At 45.1% G+C, this 20,008-nt stretch overlaps 1 protein-coding gene across 2 annotated transcripts in view; it reads left to right on the top strand.

Moving 5' to 3' along the window:
• Nucleotides 1-806: 806 nt before the first annotated feature.
• SND1 (staphylococcal nuclease and tudor domain containing 1) overlaps nt 807-20,008 on the top strand; it is a 424,510-nt gene continuing 405,308 nt past the window's right edge. For both annotated transcript variants that reach the window (XM_082632934.1, XM_082632935.1), the window contains exon 1: nt 807-1,096. In XM_082632934.1, the coding sequence (XP_082489060.1) occupies nt 1,019-1,096 (78 nt within the window). In that variant the 5' untranslated portion in view covers nt 807-1,018. The remainder of the gene's footprint in view (nt 1,097-20,008) is intronic.

Below are 20,008 nucleotides of genomic sequence, written 5' to 3' on the forward strand. Positions count from 1 at the left end.
AAACAGACTAGGGCTAGGTGAAGGGATGGGGTCGGGTGGTTGGAGGAGGCGTGGCTCTTCACCCTGCGTCAACGGAGAGTGTTAGCAAGGTTTTCCGCAACTTCACTGGCGCACAAGATATATCACCCCGTAAGAGAGATTTATTCTTTCCACCAAAAAACATTAATCGAGCGCCTAACAAGTGCTAGTCACCGAAGACACAAATGCGAGCGAGATACACTCCCGACTACACGGAGGGCGCGCGGCCACGTTCTGTGTCAAGGCCAACATCGGTAGGTTTCACGGCGTTCAGACTTTTCCAAGTTCTTCCCACACTTTCAGCTGAGGTAAAATGTCGGAAGTCGGTGTGCACCAGTACTGAGATCCCTCTAGGATTCGGCCTCGTTGGCTCGGTGTCCCAGTCCGCTCTCCCCAACCCTGGTGCGCCCTCCTGGAAAGCTGGCTTCCACGTGGGCTCCCCAGGGGCCCGCGGGGCTGGGCGTAATGGGCGGGGCCAAGCCGGAGGGCGAGGCTGACCCCGCCCTTGGGGCTCCCATGGCCCACCGCGCCCCGCGGCCAGATGCTGACGTGTCCTTTCCTTTCCACTACACCTCCCGACACTACCTACTACCGCTGCCCCGGAAGTCCCGCCCCAGACTTAGCCCGTCACCGCAAATCAGCTCTTTCAGCGCTTCCTGAAGCTCTCCACAGGTTTGGGGAGCAAGGGGCGGGGTTCCGCGAGCAGGGTGCCTATTGGCTTGGGGTCCGGCGGGCTCTGGGCTCTAATTGGCCGGAGAGCAGTGGCGCTCTGGCACGCTTGCGCGGAGAGTAGAACGTGTAGCGGCGGCGGAGATCGCGTCTCTTTCGCTGGCAGTCCTGCTGCTGCTCCAGTGAGTGCCCGGCGCGTCCGTCCCGTCCATCGCCCACAGCCGGTCGCCCGCCTGCTCTTCTCCGCGGCGGCCTCTCACCAACACCGACACCCACACTGACACCTCCACGCCGGCCCACCGTCTTACTCGCTGGTTTTCCATCGCTACACATGGCCTCCTCCGCGCAGAGCGGCGGCTCCTCCGGGGGACCCGCGGTCCCCACCGTGCAGCGGGGCATCGTCAAGATGGTGAGAGCGGGGACCGGGACACCGATCCCACTGGCCACCACCGTGCGGGAGTCTGGCGCTGGCTCCTTCCCCTCCCGCCAGCCTGCATGGTTTCCCAGATCCTCTTTCCTCTGCCCCTTTCCTCACTTTTCACCCGTTCTCGGAATCCCCTCCCTAAACGCAAGCCGACACGGACTCCCCTGGGTGCCTTGCCTCCCGGACACCGTGACATTAGGGGTCACAGTGATTTCCGTGATCGCGGCACTCAGTCTCCTGGCTGTTTACCAGGACAGATAGCTTAGTGATTGGTTAACGGGGATAATTTGTTGGTATCTGTCCTCTGATCTCCCCGTTCTCTGTCCATTTTGGCATATGTTGAGTAGTTTGTAGTTTTTCAAGATCCTGACGTCCGCTCTTCCATGGAACTCTTGGAGTACTTGGTCTTCTTGAAGCTTTTATATTTTCACCGACGCTCAGTTACTTACGCCAACTTTTCTCGCGCTCTGGCCCTCATTTCCCGTCTTTTTCCCTCCACCTCTTGTGTCAAGTCTGTAGTCCTGAGAGCTCCTCATATTTGTGCTCCCCCTCTTTTTGACTCTTAAGATGTTAGGCCGGTAGGAATCTTAGCGATCATTATTGTTCCCTCACTACAGATGAGACTAGTTTGAAGAGGGCAAGTGACTTGCCTAAGGTCACCTGGTGGTTTGGATTGGAGCCAGGACCAGAGCCCAAGTGTTCTGATTCCCAGTCCACTGCTGTAACACCGTAGTTTCTGCCTGATTATATATCCCCTTCCTACATCTTTGAATGGTGAATTTAAACCCTGCAAGTGTCATTAAAAAATATTTACCCCCGGCTCCATGATAATTTTGTAGTATAAATTCTGTTTATCAATTGTCCCCTCTATTGGCCTCCCCCCAACGCTCCCTAATATTGGAACCTGACACTTCTTGGTTGTTACTAGAATTTCTGGTTGTGATGACCGCAGACTTCCAGATTACATTTCAAACTGCAATTCTGACTTTTCCGTCAGGAAATGTTCTGTATGAGATTTTGTCCCAAAGCTCTGCAGTGGTTTACAGTTGTAGAAAGTTTAAAATACATTCTGTTTTCTTGGCTCATTGTCTTTCACAGGATTATTCTTCAGCTTGTGTGTATGAATTAGATTTCAAGATTTTTTTTTCCCACTGATGCTTATGTATTCATTTCTTAGGCAATATTCTGCCTCCAGCTGAGAGTCTTAGGATTTTCAGTATTGCTTTCCCGTTTATTTATACATAAACGGAGAGTCAGAATTTATCAGAAACTGAAAGAGAAGGGAATTTCCAAGGTCCACATATTTTCACCTCTTTGAAATACTGACTTGACCTATGAAAGGATTATCCTGAAGTGGCTCCTCTTAAATTAGCTTTTTCATTTGCACTGATCTTTCCCTTCACCATAGGAACAGAGCTGTGCTTGGCGGTCTGGTAGTGGAATTGGCAGCACTGAGTGAATCTTTCTGAGTTTTTTCCTTTGCTAAGGCTTGAATTTTTCTTAAAGGCCCCCCTTATTTGTGGGGTGGGAGTGGAAGGAGGCTGAACATATTTTTGCTTCTACAAATGCTGGAGGTTTCCAGGGCATCTGGATTCTATGGGGTGATGATGTCTGCCCACAGATTACTCCTGAGGATACTGAATATCAACAATCACTTGTTTATTAAGGCTCATGTCTTGAGCTGAGTATTCTGTTTGTATTATCTCATTTATAATACCTAACAAGTAGATAGGATCATTGGCTACATTTTACCGGTATGTAATCTGAGATTTAGAAAGAGTCATTTACCCCAGGACAGGTACTTTTTAACTGGTAATTATAGGCAGAGCTGGGACTTGAACCCAGGCCTGTCTGCTAAAGCACAGGCTCTTGAACATCATAGTACAGTGCCTCTGACCCCAGGGCATGTCGTTAGCAGAGGGCAGGGCCGGTGATGCATGGCTGCAAAGTTGCAGGAAAGTGAAGCTGACTGTATGTGAGTGAAGGAAAGATTAGATGTTACTCCTGTCTTGTCTGGGAGCTGCTGTTGTGCTAAGTGACTTTATTTGGTGCTTGTGGTCCTTAACGTGCAAAGGAGTGTGGTGCGGAAGACACGTTAGGGTTGGACGGAGGCTTTGAAGATTGAGTGGTAGAGTCACCTATACTGCTGTTCTTCTGTGACCAAGCTGCAAGGGGTGGGTGGGTGAGTTCCAGGCAGGGATTAGGTGAGGGAAGCTGGGTGAACTGCAGAGCGACAGGCAGAATTGTGCCAGGCTTCGAAGCCTGTCTGGAATGAAAAATCGACCCCTGGCCAATTGCTCTGTGTGAAGTTCTTCTGCTAAGCAGAGTTGTATTTTCCTGGAGAGTAATCGTTTCCAGTGGTACCAGGAACTGCTTTGTAAGAACTTCAAGGGAAGATGGGGCTCTATGACAGAGGAAAGTGTGGAGGAAATAGTTGGATGAATAGGAAAATAGTGGCCACTGCTTTGCTTGCCTTTGGGTTGAGGGGCAGAAACTGACTAACCAGAGGCGGGCCTTTCAGGCTGAGATTTGTCTGGACTCAGGCTGAGCTGAAGGTCTGAAGGTCTAGGGTTGAGGTTTGCTGCAGTGAAGAGGAGTACTCGCCCTTCCTCTTTTTTGGCCAAAGAACCATGGCAAGGCCATGGAAAGTGCAGGTTTCTTCTGGTCTCTGCCTTGCCGTCCTAGCAAGTCCTGCATTCCTTCTTTTAAGGTTGAAGAAGAAAGTACTGAGAATGAAGTTGTAAAAAATTTTTGCCTTTGCCTAGTTTTTTTAAATGACGGTAGAGGCTGCGTCTGCTATTGAGAGTGGGAGCCAAGGGACAGAGCTGGTTTTGGAATGTGTTGAAGGAGGAAGTCGGCAGTAAGTTGACACAAGCGTTGTGGGGCCCTTCTGTTACTGAGAAGGCAGTGGGAATGATGGAAAAACTGAAGGTGGATTTGTATATTTTTTGAGTTGGGATAAGACTGGCAATTGTGTGGGCAGACAAAATAGGACCTGGGAAAGTAAATGTCTCTGTCAAATCAGATATTTTCTCAAAACCCTAGAGGATTCTATCTCTGGGTTTCTTGAGTAATTACTAGACTTTCTTTAGCTGCATCAGAATATTGTCAGCACATGTTAAATAGAGGTTGGGAGAAGTCTTGGGGTACTGAGTATAAAATTCAGTCACCCCACTTAGCAGCTACTTAGAGATGGCTATTTTCGCTGGTTTTGCTGTCCCCATTTAACTTCTGTCTTGGGGATAGAGCCCTTTTTGAAGTCTTCACTCTAACCCTCCTATCTTATGTCTGCATGTCTTTTCAAGCAGGAGGACATAGCAGGATAAAGCCACCGCAGTTCTTGAATCTTCTGTGCTTATCAGAAGCAGCCATGGAAGCAGCATATCTTATCCTGCTTATGGTGTGGAAGGCCAAATCTCAATTCCCATTTCACCCCGCCCCATTTAAAAGGGGGAAAGGGTCCCTCTGCCAGTCTTTGGTTTTATGCTAAGAACCAAGATTCTCACTTGATGCGTAAGCCTTGGGACACCTAAAGGAGGAGATGGCCACAGTTTCCTCCTTCGACAGGAATTGTGCTGCCAGGTTGTTGTGAAGCGGGATGTAGGCTTCCTGGTGAGTAGCTTAGTGGAAATTTCTCCAGTGTACAGCTTGTAGGAAATGCTGCCTATAATTTAGATCATTATAGCTAAGTGTTTTCTACATTTCTGAGCTAAGAAGTATGTGTCTTTCCAGAGTGTAGTGGGGATAGAGTAGTAGTCTATTAATCTGTTCCTTCCTATGTGCACTTAGCTCATGCAGACTGTGAAAGAAAAACACCTTTGCTAAGCTACTTAAAACACTCTTATTCTACTATTCAAAGGGACAAGGTGGCCGAGTAACAATATTTTAGTAGGGCCATTTGCAAAGAAGTGGGTGGAATAGGATGGAAGGCTTTTCCCTCTAGTCTTAAAATTGCCCACTTCCCAGCATGTGAGCATGGTAGCTTTCAGTCAAAATTGTAAGTAAAGGAGCACTAAGTTTTTGCTATGTCTTAAAGGCTTTCTGTCATTTTTCCTGTATGAAAAGGAAGCATCCATCTGGCTCTAGTCATGCTAACAGTGGCTGCTGCCATGTACTAACTAATGATATAGAATGATGAGCAATCATATTTCCTTTCTTGAACGAATTTTATTGATCATTTGTGTCAAGCACTGTCTGGGTACTAGAGAACCAGTGGTAAAGAAGTAAATCAGATTCTTGCCCTTACGGGTTCATGGAGGAGATAGACAATCAACAAGTAAACAAGAAGATGATAGTATAAGATAGTGATTTCCGGTAGGGGAGTGGGACAGAGTGGTTGGGAGGAAGGGAGGGGTGGCTCCTTTAGATAGGAAAGGCTTCCCTCAGCTGAGATCTGATGGACATCAAAGAACCAGCCATAGGGGAAGAGTTCCTGGCAGAGGGAACAGCAAGTGCAAAGGTCCTAGGGTCTCCATTGGTGATTATTTTCAGAATTTTTATAGTAGCTCTTCAGTTTCTTCAAGTTCATTGTTTCACATAAATGGTATGGGTTTAACCTGAGCTATTAATATATGTGTTTTACGGTGATAAAAGGTGGAAAGGCAGCAGAGGTGATGGTTGTTCTGGTATCCTGGTGAGATCAGTAGCAGACATTAAGTCTACTGAATAAATATAACTGATGAGAGATTGATTAAAAAAAATGCTTGCTCTTGGTCATATTCATGTTTCTTACAGGGCCAAGACTAAGGTTTGTTTTTTTTTAAAGATTTATTTATTTATTTGGGTCTTAGTTGTGGCACGTGGGATCTTTAGTTGTGGCACGTGGGATCTTTAGCTGTGGCATGCGGGATCTAGTTCCCTGACCAGGGATGGAACCCTGCAATGGCCCCTGCATTGGGAGTGCAGAGTCTTAACCGCTGGACCACCAGGGAAGTCCCAAGACTAAGGTTTTCTGACTTCCTATCAGCCAATCCTGCGTATTCCCAAGGTACCCACCTTTCAGTGGACAGGACCTGAATGAGAAGATAAATGCCAAGAGCAGGCTTAGCAAGAGTTACATAGCAACGAGAACCTGTCAGTGTTTATGCTCCTGACATCATTTTTTTTTACTGCCTGGAATGTAGTAGCTCTGGCCTCTGGCAACACTTTTAACCTAGCAAGCTTTAGGTAACAGTGATGGTGAAAATCAAAGTAGCATGCTTCAGAGCTCAAACTAACGGTCAGGAGAGAAGAGCTCATGAGCAGTGTGGCTCATTAACAGGAGTGGGGACTCCTGAGGCCGGGTAGTGTTCAGTGCTGGTAATAATGAGGCAAATGGTTTGGCGCGTCTATGCCCCAGTTTACTTGGGGAGTGAAATTTGGGAAATAAGTGAACATTTTAGTTTTCATCAGTAAGTTCAGAAGAGAAAATTGGCCAGGTTTTTGAATCCCGGTAAGAAGGTTCTAAGGCCTGTTGCGAAACTTACTTATCAGCATGGGCTAGTAGTCCAGCTGACAGGTATGGTTCTAGCAGGGTGTTCAGTAGATATCCTTTGGAATCTGGTCTTTGGATTTATTTTGTTTCATTTTTTCAAGGGAGAGCATAGCTAAATATTGCAGGAAATTTTTTGCCTTATCAGGGACAAGGAATGAAATAAAGGGATTCAACTCTTTCAACTTTTTCTGGCCTTAGGTAGCTTTTCCTCTTATTTCTTGTTTGGAGATGGATACCCACCCAGGTCCCCCCACTGCCCCGCCCCGGTTTCTGTTGCTAATTCCTCTCTTGGGAGACTGACGTATGCTTTTTGTTCTTACAGCGGAAATTGATGCAGAATCACAGGTTGTGAACATTTGATGCAGATGGAGTGTTGTGGGGATTCACTTACTTTCAGTGAGACTCAATATGATAAATTAACGTCACGTTTTTCTCACTTAGCTCTAATGTTTAGGAAAAAAAAACCCCAGAGATTTCAGTTGGCAATTTTTAAAAATTAGGAAGTTAAGCAACTTACAGGGAAAATAAACCTAATGAAAATTTAGATGACACATTGAGATGTCATTTTTGAGATGTTCAGTCTCTGATATAAACTGGGCTTGGCACATTTTCTCTATTTACATGCTTATGACTGAGACTTTAAGGCACCATCTCCTCTCTCTTTATGCCTTAACACAGTTTGAGGTGCCTTTGCGTTCTCTCTATGTGGGAAGTAGCCTGCTCGGGATGGTCTTGTAACACCAACCTCATGTGTAATAGGGGAAATTGAGGAGATTTGGGGAACTGTGCTTCCGGTTAATAAATCCAGTGCATTAACATTGTCCCTGGGAAGCAACCTGGAAGAGAAGAGAGATCATGGACCTAGGATTAAGGGGACACAGGTTCTAGGCCAGATGCTGCTGTTCTGCAGCTGTGTGCTGTGGGGTAAGGTAGTCTGCCTCTCAGGCTCTTTTCTTTTCTCTTAAATGAAGTGGTTGGACTCATCATCTCTAGCTCCTTATAGCCCCCAAAGGCTGCAAATGTATAAGAAGGAAGCCCTGTATTACATGTCTTTCAGGCATGGATCAAAGCTGAGAGATCTTACGCCTTCTGGTAGACTTCACTTTGAATTGCTGCTTATCCTGCAGGAGACATATTTTCTATTCCCATTGCTTGTTTTTTGTTTTGTTTTGTTTTGAGAAGGTAGATTAGTTGAATTATGGTTTTCTAGTGTGGAAGACCAGAGTTAGAATTTGAATCAGACTAAGTGATCAGACACTGGAGTGGCTGGACTGTGGATAGAATTGAGCCATGGAGATTCCTGGCTTCAGTGGTGGTGTCGGGATAGGCTAGTGGGAGTGGTTGCTTGGGACCCAGAGAAACATGGTACCAGTGGGTTTTATTTATGCAGTCTCACCTCTGCTTCCGAACACCCAGCCATTCTCCTGGGGCAGCAGGTCTCGACCTGCGAAGGGTGGGGATGAGGAGGACACTCGGAACCTGTAGCTCATGGGGAGAGTTTATTCTGGTCCTGCTCTTGTTTGTGGGAGTCTGGTGGGAGCATGGGGCTTGGTTGGGTTCTGAGCTCTGGTTTTCACACTCTGAGGCCAAAGCCTCTTCCTTTAGATCATTCTCATTGTCTTGCAGATCTTTCCCACTTCCATTTCATGTGCTAGTATAGGAATCATCTTAATCTATTCTTGGTAGTTCCTCCCGTGGTTTCTTCAGTTTATTTTTTATTGTAAGCTTTCTTACGTCCTTTCTGGGAGTAGATTTAGAGAGACAGAAGGAGGCCAGTGATTTTCTAAACAGGTCGTTGCATCAGGACCACCTAGAAGGCCGTTCTGAGGCACTGGATTAGAATCTCTGCAAGTGTGGCTTGGGAATCCGTATTTTATTCTTTTTTTTTCCCCCACTGCGCTGTGCGCCCCGCGGATCTTAGTTCCCTGCGGTGGAAGCGTGGAGTCCTAACTACCAGACGAGCGGGGAATTCCCGGGAATCCGTATTTTAAAAAAGCCACTCCTAAGTGATTCTGAAAGAGTCCGTTTGGGATTCATCCAGGGGCTGGCGTTTGAGACCCACTGATCTTGTTTAACTCCTGTGCTGTATGTAGTTGAAGGGGCAGGACATAAATGACAAAAGAAGTGTATGTTTGGGGGGCCAGTGCCTCTGAATTTTATACGAGAGGGGTTAGTAGCTTCTTCTTTTCTTTTTAGCACTTGTCTCGATGGCTCCCAGGACACTTTGCATTGCTTTTAATCTGTAGCTCAATATTAGGCTGACGTTCTCAGGGGTCCATTTACAGTGACTCCGAGAGCCTATTCCTAGGTCATAACTGACAGCTGAGGAGTTGTTTTATATGCCTGATTTAGGCCATATGCTCATTTTAACACTCATTTGCCTCTTTTCCTTCTATTTGCATAGATTCCCCAGATCTTCCTATAATTTGGCACCCATAACTTGGCACGTTAGTACCATGGAAGTCTTTAGTGTCATCTACAAACATGAAGATTCTCTGCTCCTTACTTTCTGCTCTTAGAATCCTGCAGAACCACACATACAGGCTTTTTGGTTTCTCTATTTGTATCCATCCTGTTTCTTGTTTATAAGCCCCGTTCTTAACAAGAACAACACCAGTAAAACCCAAAATGACAATGACCTCTTTGGTGGTCTTAGTCTTTACTTTTTTTAAAAAAAAATCATTTATTTATTTATTTATTTTTGGGTCTTTGTTGCTGCGTGCGGGCTTTCTCTAGCTACGGTGAGCAGGGGCTGCTCGTCGTTGTGGTGCATGGGCTTCTCATTGCTGTGGCTTCTTTTGTTGCGGGGCACGGGCTCTAGGCACAAAGGCTTCAGTAGTTGTGGCACACGGCCTCAGTAGTTGTGGCTCGCGGGCTCTAGAGCGCAGGCTCAGTAGTTGTGGCACACAGGCTTAGTTGCTCGACGGCATGTGAGATCTTCCCGGACCAGGGCTCGAAGCCGTGTCCCCTGTGTTGGCAGGCGGATTCTTAACCACTGCACCACCAGGGAAGCCCAGTCTTTACTTTCTATTCCACTAGCTTGTCTAATTTGTAAATAAAACTTTCTTGTAATTCTCAAGTCTTTGAGGTCCTTATGATTAAGGGTCACATTTGCAGTTCCTTGGTGGCCTTTCCTTCTTTTGACCAGCAGTTTTCTAGTTCATCCCTGAAATACTTCCACATGCTCAGGTGAATGCCATCCAGTGTTAGTAATTTCATAATTATTGGTATTTAAATTTTCGACTTCATGCTTGTTCCTAAGGCTTCAGACAGTATCGAAGTATGTAAAGTTAAATGCAAAAATTTCTCTCTGCCCTCCTTACGAGTTTTCTACCATTCATTCTCATTCCCTAAGTAAATGTTCTTCCCACAGTTGTTCATGCAGATATGTACACCCTCCCTTTTTAAACAAACAAACAGAAATGAGGTCGTAATGAGTCCTGTAACTTTCTTTTTAAAATTGTCATAACTATCTGTGTCATAATTATACATCTACCTCATTCTTTAACGTTTGAGGAGTATTCCATAGTTTGGGTGTGTTTGCTTATCAACTTTTTTCCTGTTGATATATCAACATTCTTTGATACATCTTCGTGTTCTTGTGTTGGCATTTCCCTAAGATAGATTCTTAGAAGTGCGCTTAATGTTTCCGGTAGTTGTAGGGGGCGCTTTACTTAGACTTCACCTTTTTATATCCTACCAGGATCATCTTAGATTAGATTTAGGGCAAAATGCAGCTTATCCTCTTCTTACACTCATTAATCCTTTCACGGTTGGTAGTCTATTTCCCCCAGTCAGTATCCTTGAAAGCCACTATCTTTTCAGTGGAGGGCAGGGCTCCGCTCCTGGGGATCATTAAATCACTACTCTTTTATTGCTTGAAGGCCTCCAGATGTTTTGAGGTCTTGAACTTAAAGGAGAGTAGGCTCTTAGAGCTTTAGCCTTACCTGCTCTCTCTGGGTTCTAGAGAGCTCCCTGGCTAAGAAAGGGTGCAACTACCTACCTCTGGATGACAGGAGGAGGTCAGAGGCAAGGTCCTGTGAGAGGCCTGACTTTTCTTTCCTACAGTCTGGTACATAGCTCTTCCTCATTTTCTTGGATTAGTAGGTGGGGTGGTAGTGGTGGTGAGCCTGACACATCCTGCACGGGGAAAGCCGGCCATTTTTAGAGTTGTTCGGAGAGGCTGAAGCAGGGGAGTCTTGTTTTCAGCCTTTGGTCCAGCTCGTCTCAACCCTGCTGATGGTTTACCTCCAGTTTCCGGGGCTTCCGGTGTGTGTGTGCTGCCCCTCCCATATTTTTAGCATATTGGAACACTGCCTCTACTTTTATTTAGTGTGAAAATCTTTGGGGCAATCAGCTATTTTAAAAATTGAAATATTATTTTTAAAGGAAATGATTTCACCATTGAAAATGGGAAACCAGTATTACTTCCTGGTTACTACTTACTAGAAAGTACCTTTAGAAAAACCCCACAGTGAAAACTAAACAGCGAGTATTATTAAACTCTAGCTAGGTACAGCGTTTCACAGCGGGCTCTCAAGGAAGTGTGTAACAAGTGGTAGAGGTGTGCTAAAGGCTTCCTGCCGCCAAACTGAAACTTCGTTTAACAGAAAGGATTGAAAGAGAATTGCAAAGGGGACAGGAGACATTTATTTATGTATAAATATTAAATGCTGGTACATACATACAGGGATCATGTACCACCTAAACCAGTTTTTCTTGGTTTGTTTTTTAAACAAGCCCACACTTTGGGAAACAGACACATAAGTTGTGTCTTGAGGCAGAACCAAACTGATTTTCTGGGATGGCTGTGGCCCACGTCATTAGCTTCACTGGCTATTAGCAGGTGACTTTACCCTTTACCTTCCAGCTTTGCCTGTAAACGAGCATAATAACAGTGCTCACCTCATGGGGTTGTTGCTGATAAAATGAGTGAGAGAAAGCGGTGTTCTGACCATTGGCTGGTGTTAGTAGTCCAGCACTTTCCGGATCTGTCCCCAGCTCAGATGGGACTGGAATTGGAGCCAGCTGAGGTAAAATGAGAGGACGAAGGGCGCCTGGCAAGTTCTGTGATGTTAAGGCGGTTCAATTTGAAGGACTGGCTTTAATTTTGAGATTATATTCTTACTATTATTTTTTTTTGGCTAAAATGTCCTTTACTTTATAAATAATGTGATGGCCTTTGTTTTCTTTCATGTCCTCGGTACAAATAAGAAATGTATAACATGTCAGTCCTTAATTTTTGGAAGTGGGGGAAACTCTACTGGTCTGGAATCTTTAAAAGTCTGGGAAGCCCTGGCTTAGCTGAAACTGTGCACTGGCAAATGTGTAACCTTCTGAGCTTTGGAGGTATTCATTTAACTGTTAGGAAAGATTAAACAAATGTAGGTAACACGTGGAAAAGGGCAGCTGTATGTGTGAATACTAGTTGTGGTTCAGCGGTGCAGGTGAGGCTGATCAGGCAAAAATACGACGGGCAAAGTTTTGGTTTCCTTTGACTCCTGCCCCATCCTCCCAGGAACCGTCTAGCCTCTGCTGCTTTAGGACTGGGCTGCATTTCGTCTCCACCCCCAAAGGATCAAAACTTGAAGCTGATATATTTCGAAAAAATTTTCCACTACAACATAAAACATTTTCTGTTTTCTTTGCCCCGAGGTGGACTAGTTTGTTTGGGCATTTTCTGGTCCTCTTTGGGAGATTGGCAGAGAGGAACAATGTGTAGGACCAGCATAAATTGGTTATTTGCAAGGAACAGCCCCTTACCTGGCCTCCCACCTTTGTTAGGACAGGGCAACTTACATCCCAGTTTGCCCAGGGCCGTTGTCTTGGCACAATTATCAGTAACTCCCCGTCTTCACTCTCAAAGTGTTCTGATTTGAGTGATAAAATGTATGTTTAGGGCTTCCCTGGTGGCGCGGTGGTTGGGAGTCCGCCTGCCGATGCAGGGCACGCAGGTTCGTGCCCTGGTCTGGGAAGATCCCACATGCCGCGGAGCGGCTGGGCCCGTGAGCCATGGCCGCTGAGCCTGCGCGTCCGGAGCCTGTGCTCCGCAACGGGAGAGGCCACAGCGGTGAGAGGCCCGGGTACCGCAAAAAACAAACAACCAAAAACAACAAAAAAAGTGTTTAATGGGTTTAGTAAGAAGAGTCAAGTCTGGGAGAAAGAGTGTGGGCTGGCATAGTTCAACAGAGGCCAAAATAAACAGAAGGTAGATGGTTTTTTAAGTAGCTGCTAGGATGGCCTGGGGCGGGGTGGAGGGTCTCCAGGCTTTCATGGAGCACAGGCAGCCCAGGCTTGATACCAGGCTGTGCAGCTGATTCTGGGTAAAGCTTTGGGCTGATGAGATTTTAGGTGTCTCTCTCATTAAAATGCTGTTAAGTAGAGGCAGGTAACCTTGTTTTATGGTGGAAGGGGGACCTCGTGAAGTTAAATACTGAAGGTTTTCTTGGAGAATGGATGGGTTGGAAAAATCAGATGTGATATTTTCAGATCAGTTTCTCTGTTTTAAACATCTCTTCTGGGGAGACGGTGAAAGTGACAGGTCTTGACAGAGGCAGAGGAATAAAACGGATGAGATAAAAGGCAGCAGAAATGGGTAGGTCCAGGTGGGAATGCTCAGATGTTCGTGAAAGCAGCTGTGAGCAATCTGCTGTCGATGTGCAAGTTGAAGGAAACTTGCCTAAAGTGAGGAAGGCCTGCTGGAAGTTTGTGGTAGAGAAAGGAATGAGAAGCGAGACATTTAAGTCTGTTTCCAGTCTCTGGAATGTGATGTTAGTGAGCTTTTAAACTTTATGAATTCTGTTCCAGGAGAGGGAGGATGCATTGTTTTATATATAACCTTTAATACCAGGGGCATTTTTATTTTTGGCAACGACCCAAAGCAGTGACTTACTCTGTCAAGTGTAATTTAGCTGCTTACCTAATAGGACTGTCCCGGTCTTCATGGAAAGTGGGGCATTTCTTCCTCCCATTCCTTCCCCCTTTGTGTAAGTAAGGGGGAGGGAGACTGCATCCGAGTACCTGGGAATCCCGCTGAGCTTTATTATTCTGTGTGCAGTAATTGCTTGTGTTATTACTCCTGGCAGGTGAGCCCTTTTGCAGCCCAGAGGCCAGGGGGCTGCCTCTGTTACTTAAAAGCCGAGTTATCTTGTTAAACTCCTCTCTTGTGAGAGCTTTAGACTCTCCTGAGACCTCCCGCAGGCTCTCTGGAGCCCAGGCCCGGCTCCCGGTTCAGCCTGCCCTGCCCGGGTGTTAGTCATCTCATGCCAGCGCGTCACAGAGCCAGTGCGGGGCTGCCGGCCAGACCGCTCGGCTTCCATTGAATTCTTCAGCGTCCCCGGATTGGTGCTCTGAATGAAAGTACCTCTCCTACTCTCGTGTCGGAAGAAAATGTTTCCCTGATTATCAACAGGATGAAGCTGAAAGCCAGTGTAGAGAGAATAATAAACTTGGGACTCAAGATTATCTGAGGAACGGGGAAAATCGGTTTTTGAAAGGGGTTGATGGCACAAGGCTAAACATAGTAAAGATGCCCCAGGAGCCTGAGCTGCCCATAAACTTTCTTGTGAAATTTCTATGCTTTATGTGTTAAAAACTTTCATTTATTTTGAAAGGAAAAAAACCAAGAGAAAAAAAACGTTGAGGGGAATCAAAGAGCTGGGCTTTAGTGATAGTATAGGGTAAGTAGAATATTATTGGCATTTTTTAATAAAAATGGAGGAGCAGTCTCTTCTGGGCAGTACTTGTAAGCAAATTCCAGATCATGGCCAGATAGCCTTAGTTTAACTTCTTGAAGAGGTGTGCAAATCTGTGCATGATGGTTAAGGATGGGGGTGGGCTGGGCACACCAGCATATAGTGGGGAAGGAATGACCACTTGTAATCTTCAGCTGTGTTAGGTGATAATGGCGTTCATCCCACTCTCTGAAGGATTTTAATAGTAAGGGGAATCTTGGGATGGTACATTAATTTAGCAGTAAAGGACTCTGAAAAGTTTATGGTAGATGTGTGGTTTGTACTTCTTTATTTTGACATCTAAAATTGACTATCAACATTTCAAATAGGAAAAGTTTCCAAAGAAGTTTGGACAATAAAATGGGAACATTAATGCTTTTCATGGGGAGCACAGAAGTTGCTTGACTTTCCCAAGTTCTACAGTCAGTCCTACATATAAGCCAAAATAAATATATTAGATATTCTTGAGAGGCGATTCATTCTGAACAATATTGAGTATTATGCTCAATAATCCAGCATCCGTTTGCTATAAATTAGTTCTAAGAAAAAATGTGCATGGCTTTACAGAAGCAATCCCGAGGAACAGTAAATGCAATAATCGTCATTCCTCTAGAATGTTGCAAGAGTCTGATAGACTTTCACTTAGCTGTATCTGTCTGGTGCCTCCTACCCCCCTTTTAATCATGGGATTATGATTTGCTATTTTGCCTAGTGTACCTTTTGCTCAGGGATGCAGTGATGGCAGTGCTCTGAGGAGGAGAAATACGATGACAGCAGCTGTGGCCATTGAGGCTGGGAAAGCAGTACCTGTGCTTTCCCCGCTTCTGGATCAGGTTTTGTGGTTACACTTCTGTCCTTCCTCTGAGCACTGGAGTTGGGGAGGAGGCACGAGAGTTAAAGGGTGGGGAGGGCTGGACGTACAGACCCTGTTAACTGAGTAGCCCCTGGAGTGCAACCTAGGCCTCTCCACCCTGCCTTGGCAACTTGCTTCACCTCCATTTGCCCCTGAAGTGGGGAGGAAATATCTTTGGCCTCAGAACACATTTTTTTTTGAGCTTCCTTAAGAGAAGACCTGTCTTTGGGGAGTTGCCTCCGGTACCTCCAGTGCCAGTGCATCAGTTCAAGAGAAATAAGACCTTAACCTTCCTCTCACATTTTTTAGCAGTTCTGAAACGTGGAGTGGGCAGATATGCAAAGTGTATCTGAACCCAAAAAGGCACTGGTGATTTGAAACCCACAAAGTAGGCTAAGGCCGGACACCCTAGAAGTGTGTATTTTGAAGCATTTAAGAAAACAATTGGTGACTTTTTAAAGTGCCTTAAAATTTCTCACAGTCCACAAACCAAATGTTTGGGCTAGGGTTCCAGTTTGTCCTTGTTTGGTAAACAGTATTACAGGGTGGCATGTGGAAAATATTCAGAAGGCATGCCCTTGGAACGTCTAATCCCATTCATGACAGGCACACGAACATATCTGTAATACTTGGTGTACATGCACTGCTTAGAACGGATCTTTACATCAAAGTCTTAGTGTCTAGAATTCGGTGTTTTTAGTGGCTGTATTATGCTCTAACTGGGGTCAGGTTGGGAATGCGGAGTGGGTTCTGAGCCCCTTGGACAGGGCTGTGAGCTGCCTTGATAGTAGCTTCAGCTTGTTCTTGTCTTCTCCACTGAGCACTTCCCTCCTTGTCAGTGTGTTCTTTGCCTCCACTAATATTTCTCTGTGAGCTTCCTTACCTGGAGATAAAATGAAAAAATGTTACTCTCATCGCTATCAGTTTAGGCATTTTTGTTACCATGGTATTTGGCTTTGGGATGTAAATCTCTCAAGAGATTCTTGTCTATTAAACAAGAATAAATATAAGAATCATCGAAAATATAATCCTAGAAGAGATGACAGCATTTGTTCAGACAGAGTGTCTCTTTGGGGAATATAGGAAATGACTGAAGAAAGTGGGAGAACAATTCGGTATCGAATAGTTAATCGGGAGATTTCTCCAGTGTGGTCTGGGACATAGATTTGAATGGTTTCTGTTGACAATAGACTTCATAGCTCGCAGGAAATAATCGAGTGGTTGGAAGTGAGTTAGGTAAAACATTCTTAAAGGATGTAACAAGGAAATTTGACATTTCATAATAAGAGGGCTGATGAAGAAAGCGGGTTGAAGAAAATGTTCCCAGAGGAAACACGAACTTCTTAGGGGAGAATAAAATGATGCTGAAGACTGTTGGAGTTGCCTTAGAGAGGACAGAGAGAGAGAGGGCTGGACAAAGTACTGAACGCTGGGAGGGGAGAATCTTTGAGGGGAGGGTCAGGTGAGGACGCGCTTGCCTGTAGGTCATGCTAGGGAGGGGTTCCCTGTAAGGCCTTAGACAACCTTTGGGTTACCTGTTGTCATTTGGCGGAAAAACAGGAAAAACAGCTGTGAGTGCAGCGCATACTCTTAAGAGCTTGGCTCTCTCCTTAGCTTCAACAAAAATCCACTAAGCTATGAGCTGCTTAAGGACAAGGACTTTGTTTTAATTGTTTTTGTCCCTTCTTTCCAAAGTCTAGCACTTGATACTTGTGCTTGATACATACTAGGACCATTCATTTATTCAGAAAAAACACTTACTGAATGCTTACTTTGTCTCTGGTCTTGTTCTGGGCTCTGGGGCTACCATGGTGAATAAGATAGATGTAGTCCTTGCCCGGAGAGAGCTTGCACCATGGAGTGGAAAACTGATACTATACAATTCATTATGCTATTTAATGTTGTGATGAATTCTATGGGAGAGAAATACAGAGGCTCAGAGCATATATGGCATATAGCTGACCTAGTCTGGGGATTGGGAAGGCCTCTTTGAGTAAAAAGTTTAAGCTGAATTTGCTGGAGGACATGTTTGAGCCAGGCAGATTCCCCAGGCACAGAGTGGGGAATAAAGTGTGTGTGTGGGGGGAGATTAACCTCGTTGTGCATACCTGTCACCTGAGGGTCTTATTAAAATGCAGATTCTGAATCAGGAGGTCCAGGTAGGGTCTGAGTCTGCAGTTCCGACCAGCTCTCAAGTGACTGCTGGTCTGTAATTGCCTTCAGAGGCTTTCTGTGCATCCTCCTTCTCCCCCTTCTTTGTTTCAGTTGAAAGATGATGGGTCAACACCACCCCCCGCCCCCCACTGTGCCTCCTTCCATCTGTAGCCATGGTGGCTGCAGTGATTTAACTTTTCAGTGTATTCAAAGTATAGTTGATTAGCTGTAGAGACTCTTATTCTTGCGGAAGAGGAAATCAGGATTTAGTACGGATAAAAGAAAATAAAATCTAAACTCTGGGATCCAGTGTCTTGCAAATTAATAGATTTCTCTTGGCATTTACCAAAACATCTTTTCCTTTGTTTCTAGATTAGAGTGGGGAACCCAGGCACTGTTTTTGATAATCAGATTCTTCTTCATTAATAAAGAAGGCCAGCTCCTGGGGGGAAAGGGATTACCATCAAGATTACAGGATTTAAACCAAAAATATGGATGGTGCTCTGGCCTCTTAGAGAATGTTCTCAATAGAGGACTCTGAACTTTCATCCATTGTTTCTCAAAACTTTTGAGACATTAAGGGGTTTTTGGCTTTTCTGAATATAAAATCTAATTAGATCACACATGTAGGTTTTTAAGATCCCCACCAGATAACTAGCACTGGAAGGAAGAGGACATCTCCCTAAAATTCAAGATCCTTTTTGGCAGTGATAGCCTTTTCTTTTTCTTTTCTTTTTTTTTTTTTTTGATGCAGACCATTTTTAAAGTCTTTATTGAATTTGTTACAATATTGTTTCTGTTTTGTGCTTTGGTTTTTTGGCTGTGTGCCATGTGGGATCTTAGCTCCCTCACCAGGGATCTAACCTGCACCCCCTGCATTGGAAGGCGAAGTCTTAACCACTGGACCGTCAGGGAAGTCCCCAGGGATTGCTTTTTTGAACTGTGTGCTCAGAGGTTGGAATTCTGTGATTCAAATTCGTCTAGCATATTATCTCATTTGGAAGAAGACCATGAAGCGATGAACGGATCATATGGGATGATATGCTCCTTGCAACACAATAACGGTTTTGTCACTGAACTGAACTTGGGTCTGCTTTGCTGCACAGCAAAGCCAATTTACTGACACCAGGTTGTGGTGAAGTATTTTTATTTGCTGGGTGCCAAGCAAGGTGGCTCGTGTTCAGAAGACCTGAACTCCTCGTTGGCTTTCAGGGGATGATTTTCTTTTTTTAAATTTTTATTGGAGTATAGTTGATTTACAATGTTGTGTTAGTTTCAGGTGTAGAGCGAAATGAATCAGTTTTACACATACATACATCTACTCTTTTTTAGATTCTTTTCCCATGTAGGCCATTGCAGAGTATTGAGTAGAGTTCCCTGTGCTATACAGTAGGTCCTTATTAGTTATCTATTTTATATATAGTAGTGTGTATATGTCAATCCTAATCTTCCAATTTATCCCTCCCTCAGGGAATGATTTTTAAAGGCAACATTTGGGGAGAGGGCTGCAGGGTGTATGACTTTCTTCTTCTGATTGGTTGATGGTGAGGTAACAGGGTGATGTGAATCTTGATTATCAATGTTCTGGTGCCTGCCAGCCAGCCAGCGTTGGGTATACAGTGTGTAGTCACTGTCGTCTACCCAGGTGGGGTGTCTTAGTTTCTGCAGAACAACTCAGAGATACGCGTTAGGTTGTGTGTATCCCTTGAGGAGGAACTAGAACTCTGTTTTATCACTGAACTATTCTTGTCACTTCTCTTGTTTAACTGCTTTTTGTTTCTGCATTCCCTCACTCCCCTAATGAGTGCTGGAGCCTGCTGTTTGGAACTCTGGAAGGCCTAGGAGACTAAAGCCTTCTATAAACAAGAAATGGGGGACACGGAGGGGCTTTTGTACCCGGGAGGGCCCTACAGGATCCTGCTTGGTTTCAGTTTGACATTCATTCTTTTAGTTGTGTGTGCGGAGGGGGTTCAGGAGGGGAGCAAGACAGATTTTCAGAATCACCAAGGAGATCTTGTTCTAGGGATTTGTTTTGTCTTTGAGGCTCTAAAGCAGCTGGTAGTATGTTTTGCACCTTTTTCAAAAGGTTTTTAAGTTTTATTTAAAAATAATCTCAGGGCTTCCCTGGTGGCGCAGTGGTTGCGAGTCCGCTTGCCGATGCAGGGGACACGGGTTCGTGCCCCGGTCTGGGAAGATCCCACATGTCGCGGAGCGGCTGGGCCCGTGAGCCACGGCCGCTGAGTCTGTGCGTCCGGAGCCTGTGCTTTGCAACAGGAGAGGCCACAACAGTGAGAGGCCCGCGTACCGCAAAAAAAAAAAAAAAAAAAAAATTCTCAAACTTACAGAAAAGTTGCAAGAATAGTGCAAGTAACTCCTGTGACTCTTGCCCCAGAGGCTGCCATATCATCATCTTTGTACTTATAACATATAGTCATTATTCGTGGTAGTTATGTTCTGTCAAGTCACAAGCACTGAATTAGTGAATTTTGAACCATCGCTCCTGGGAGAAATACTGAGTTAGTTCCTCTGAGCCTCTGGTCACCACATTTTCATCAAGTAATAGATATATTACCTCGTTCTGTGTGCTTTTGTTTAAAGACCTCTTACTTGGGGCTACCCTGGTGGCTCAGTGGTTAAGAATCCCCCTGCCAGTGCAGGGGACACGGGTTCGAGCCCTGGTCCGG

This window comes from Mesoplodon mirus (genome assembly GCF_964341445.2).
Source record: "Mesoplodon mirus genome assembly, chromosome: 9".
Classification (NCBI taxonomy): Eukaryota; Metazoa; Chordata; class Mammalia; order Artiodactyla; family Ziphiidae; genus Mesoplodon; species Mesoplodon mirus.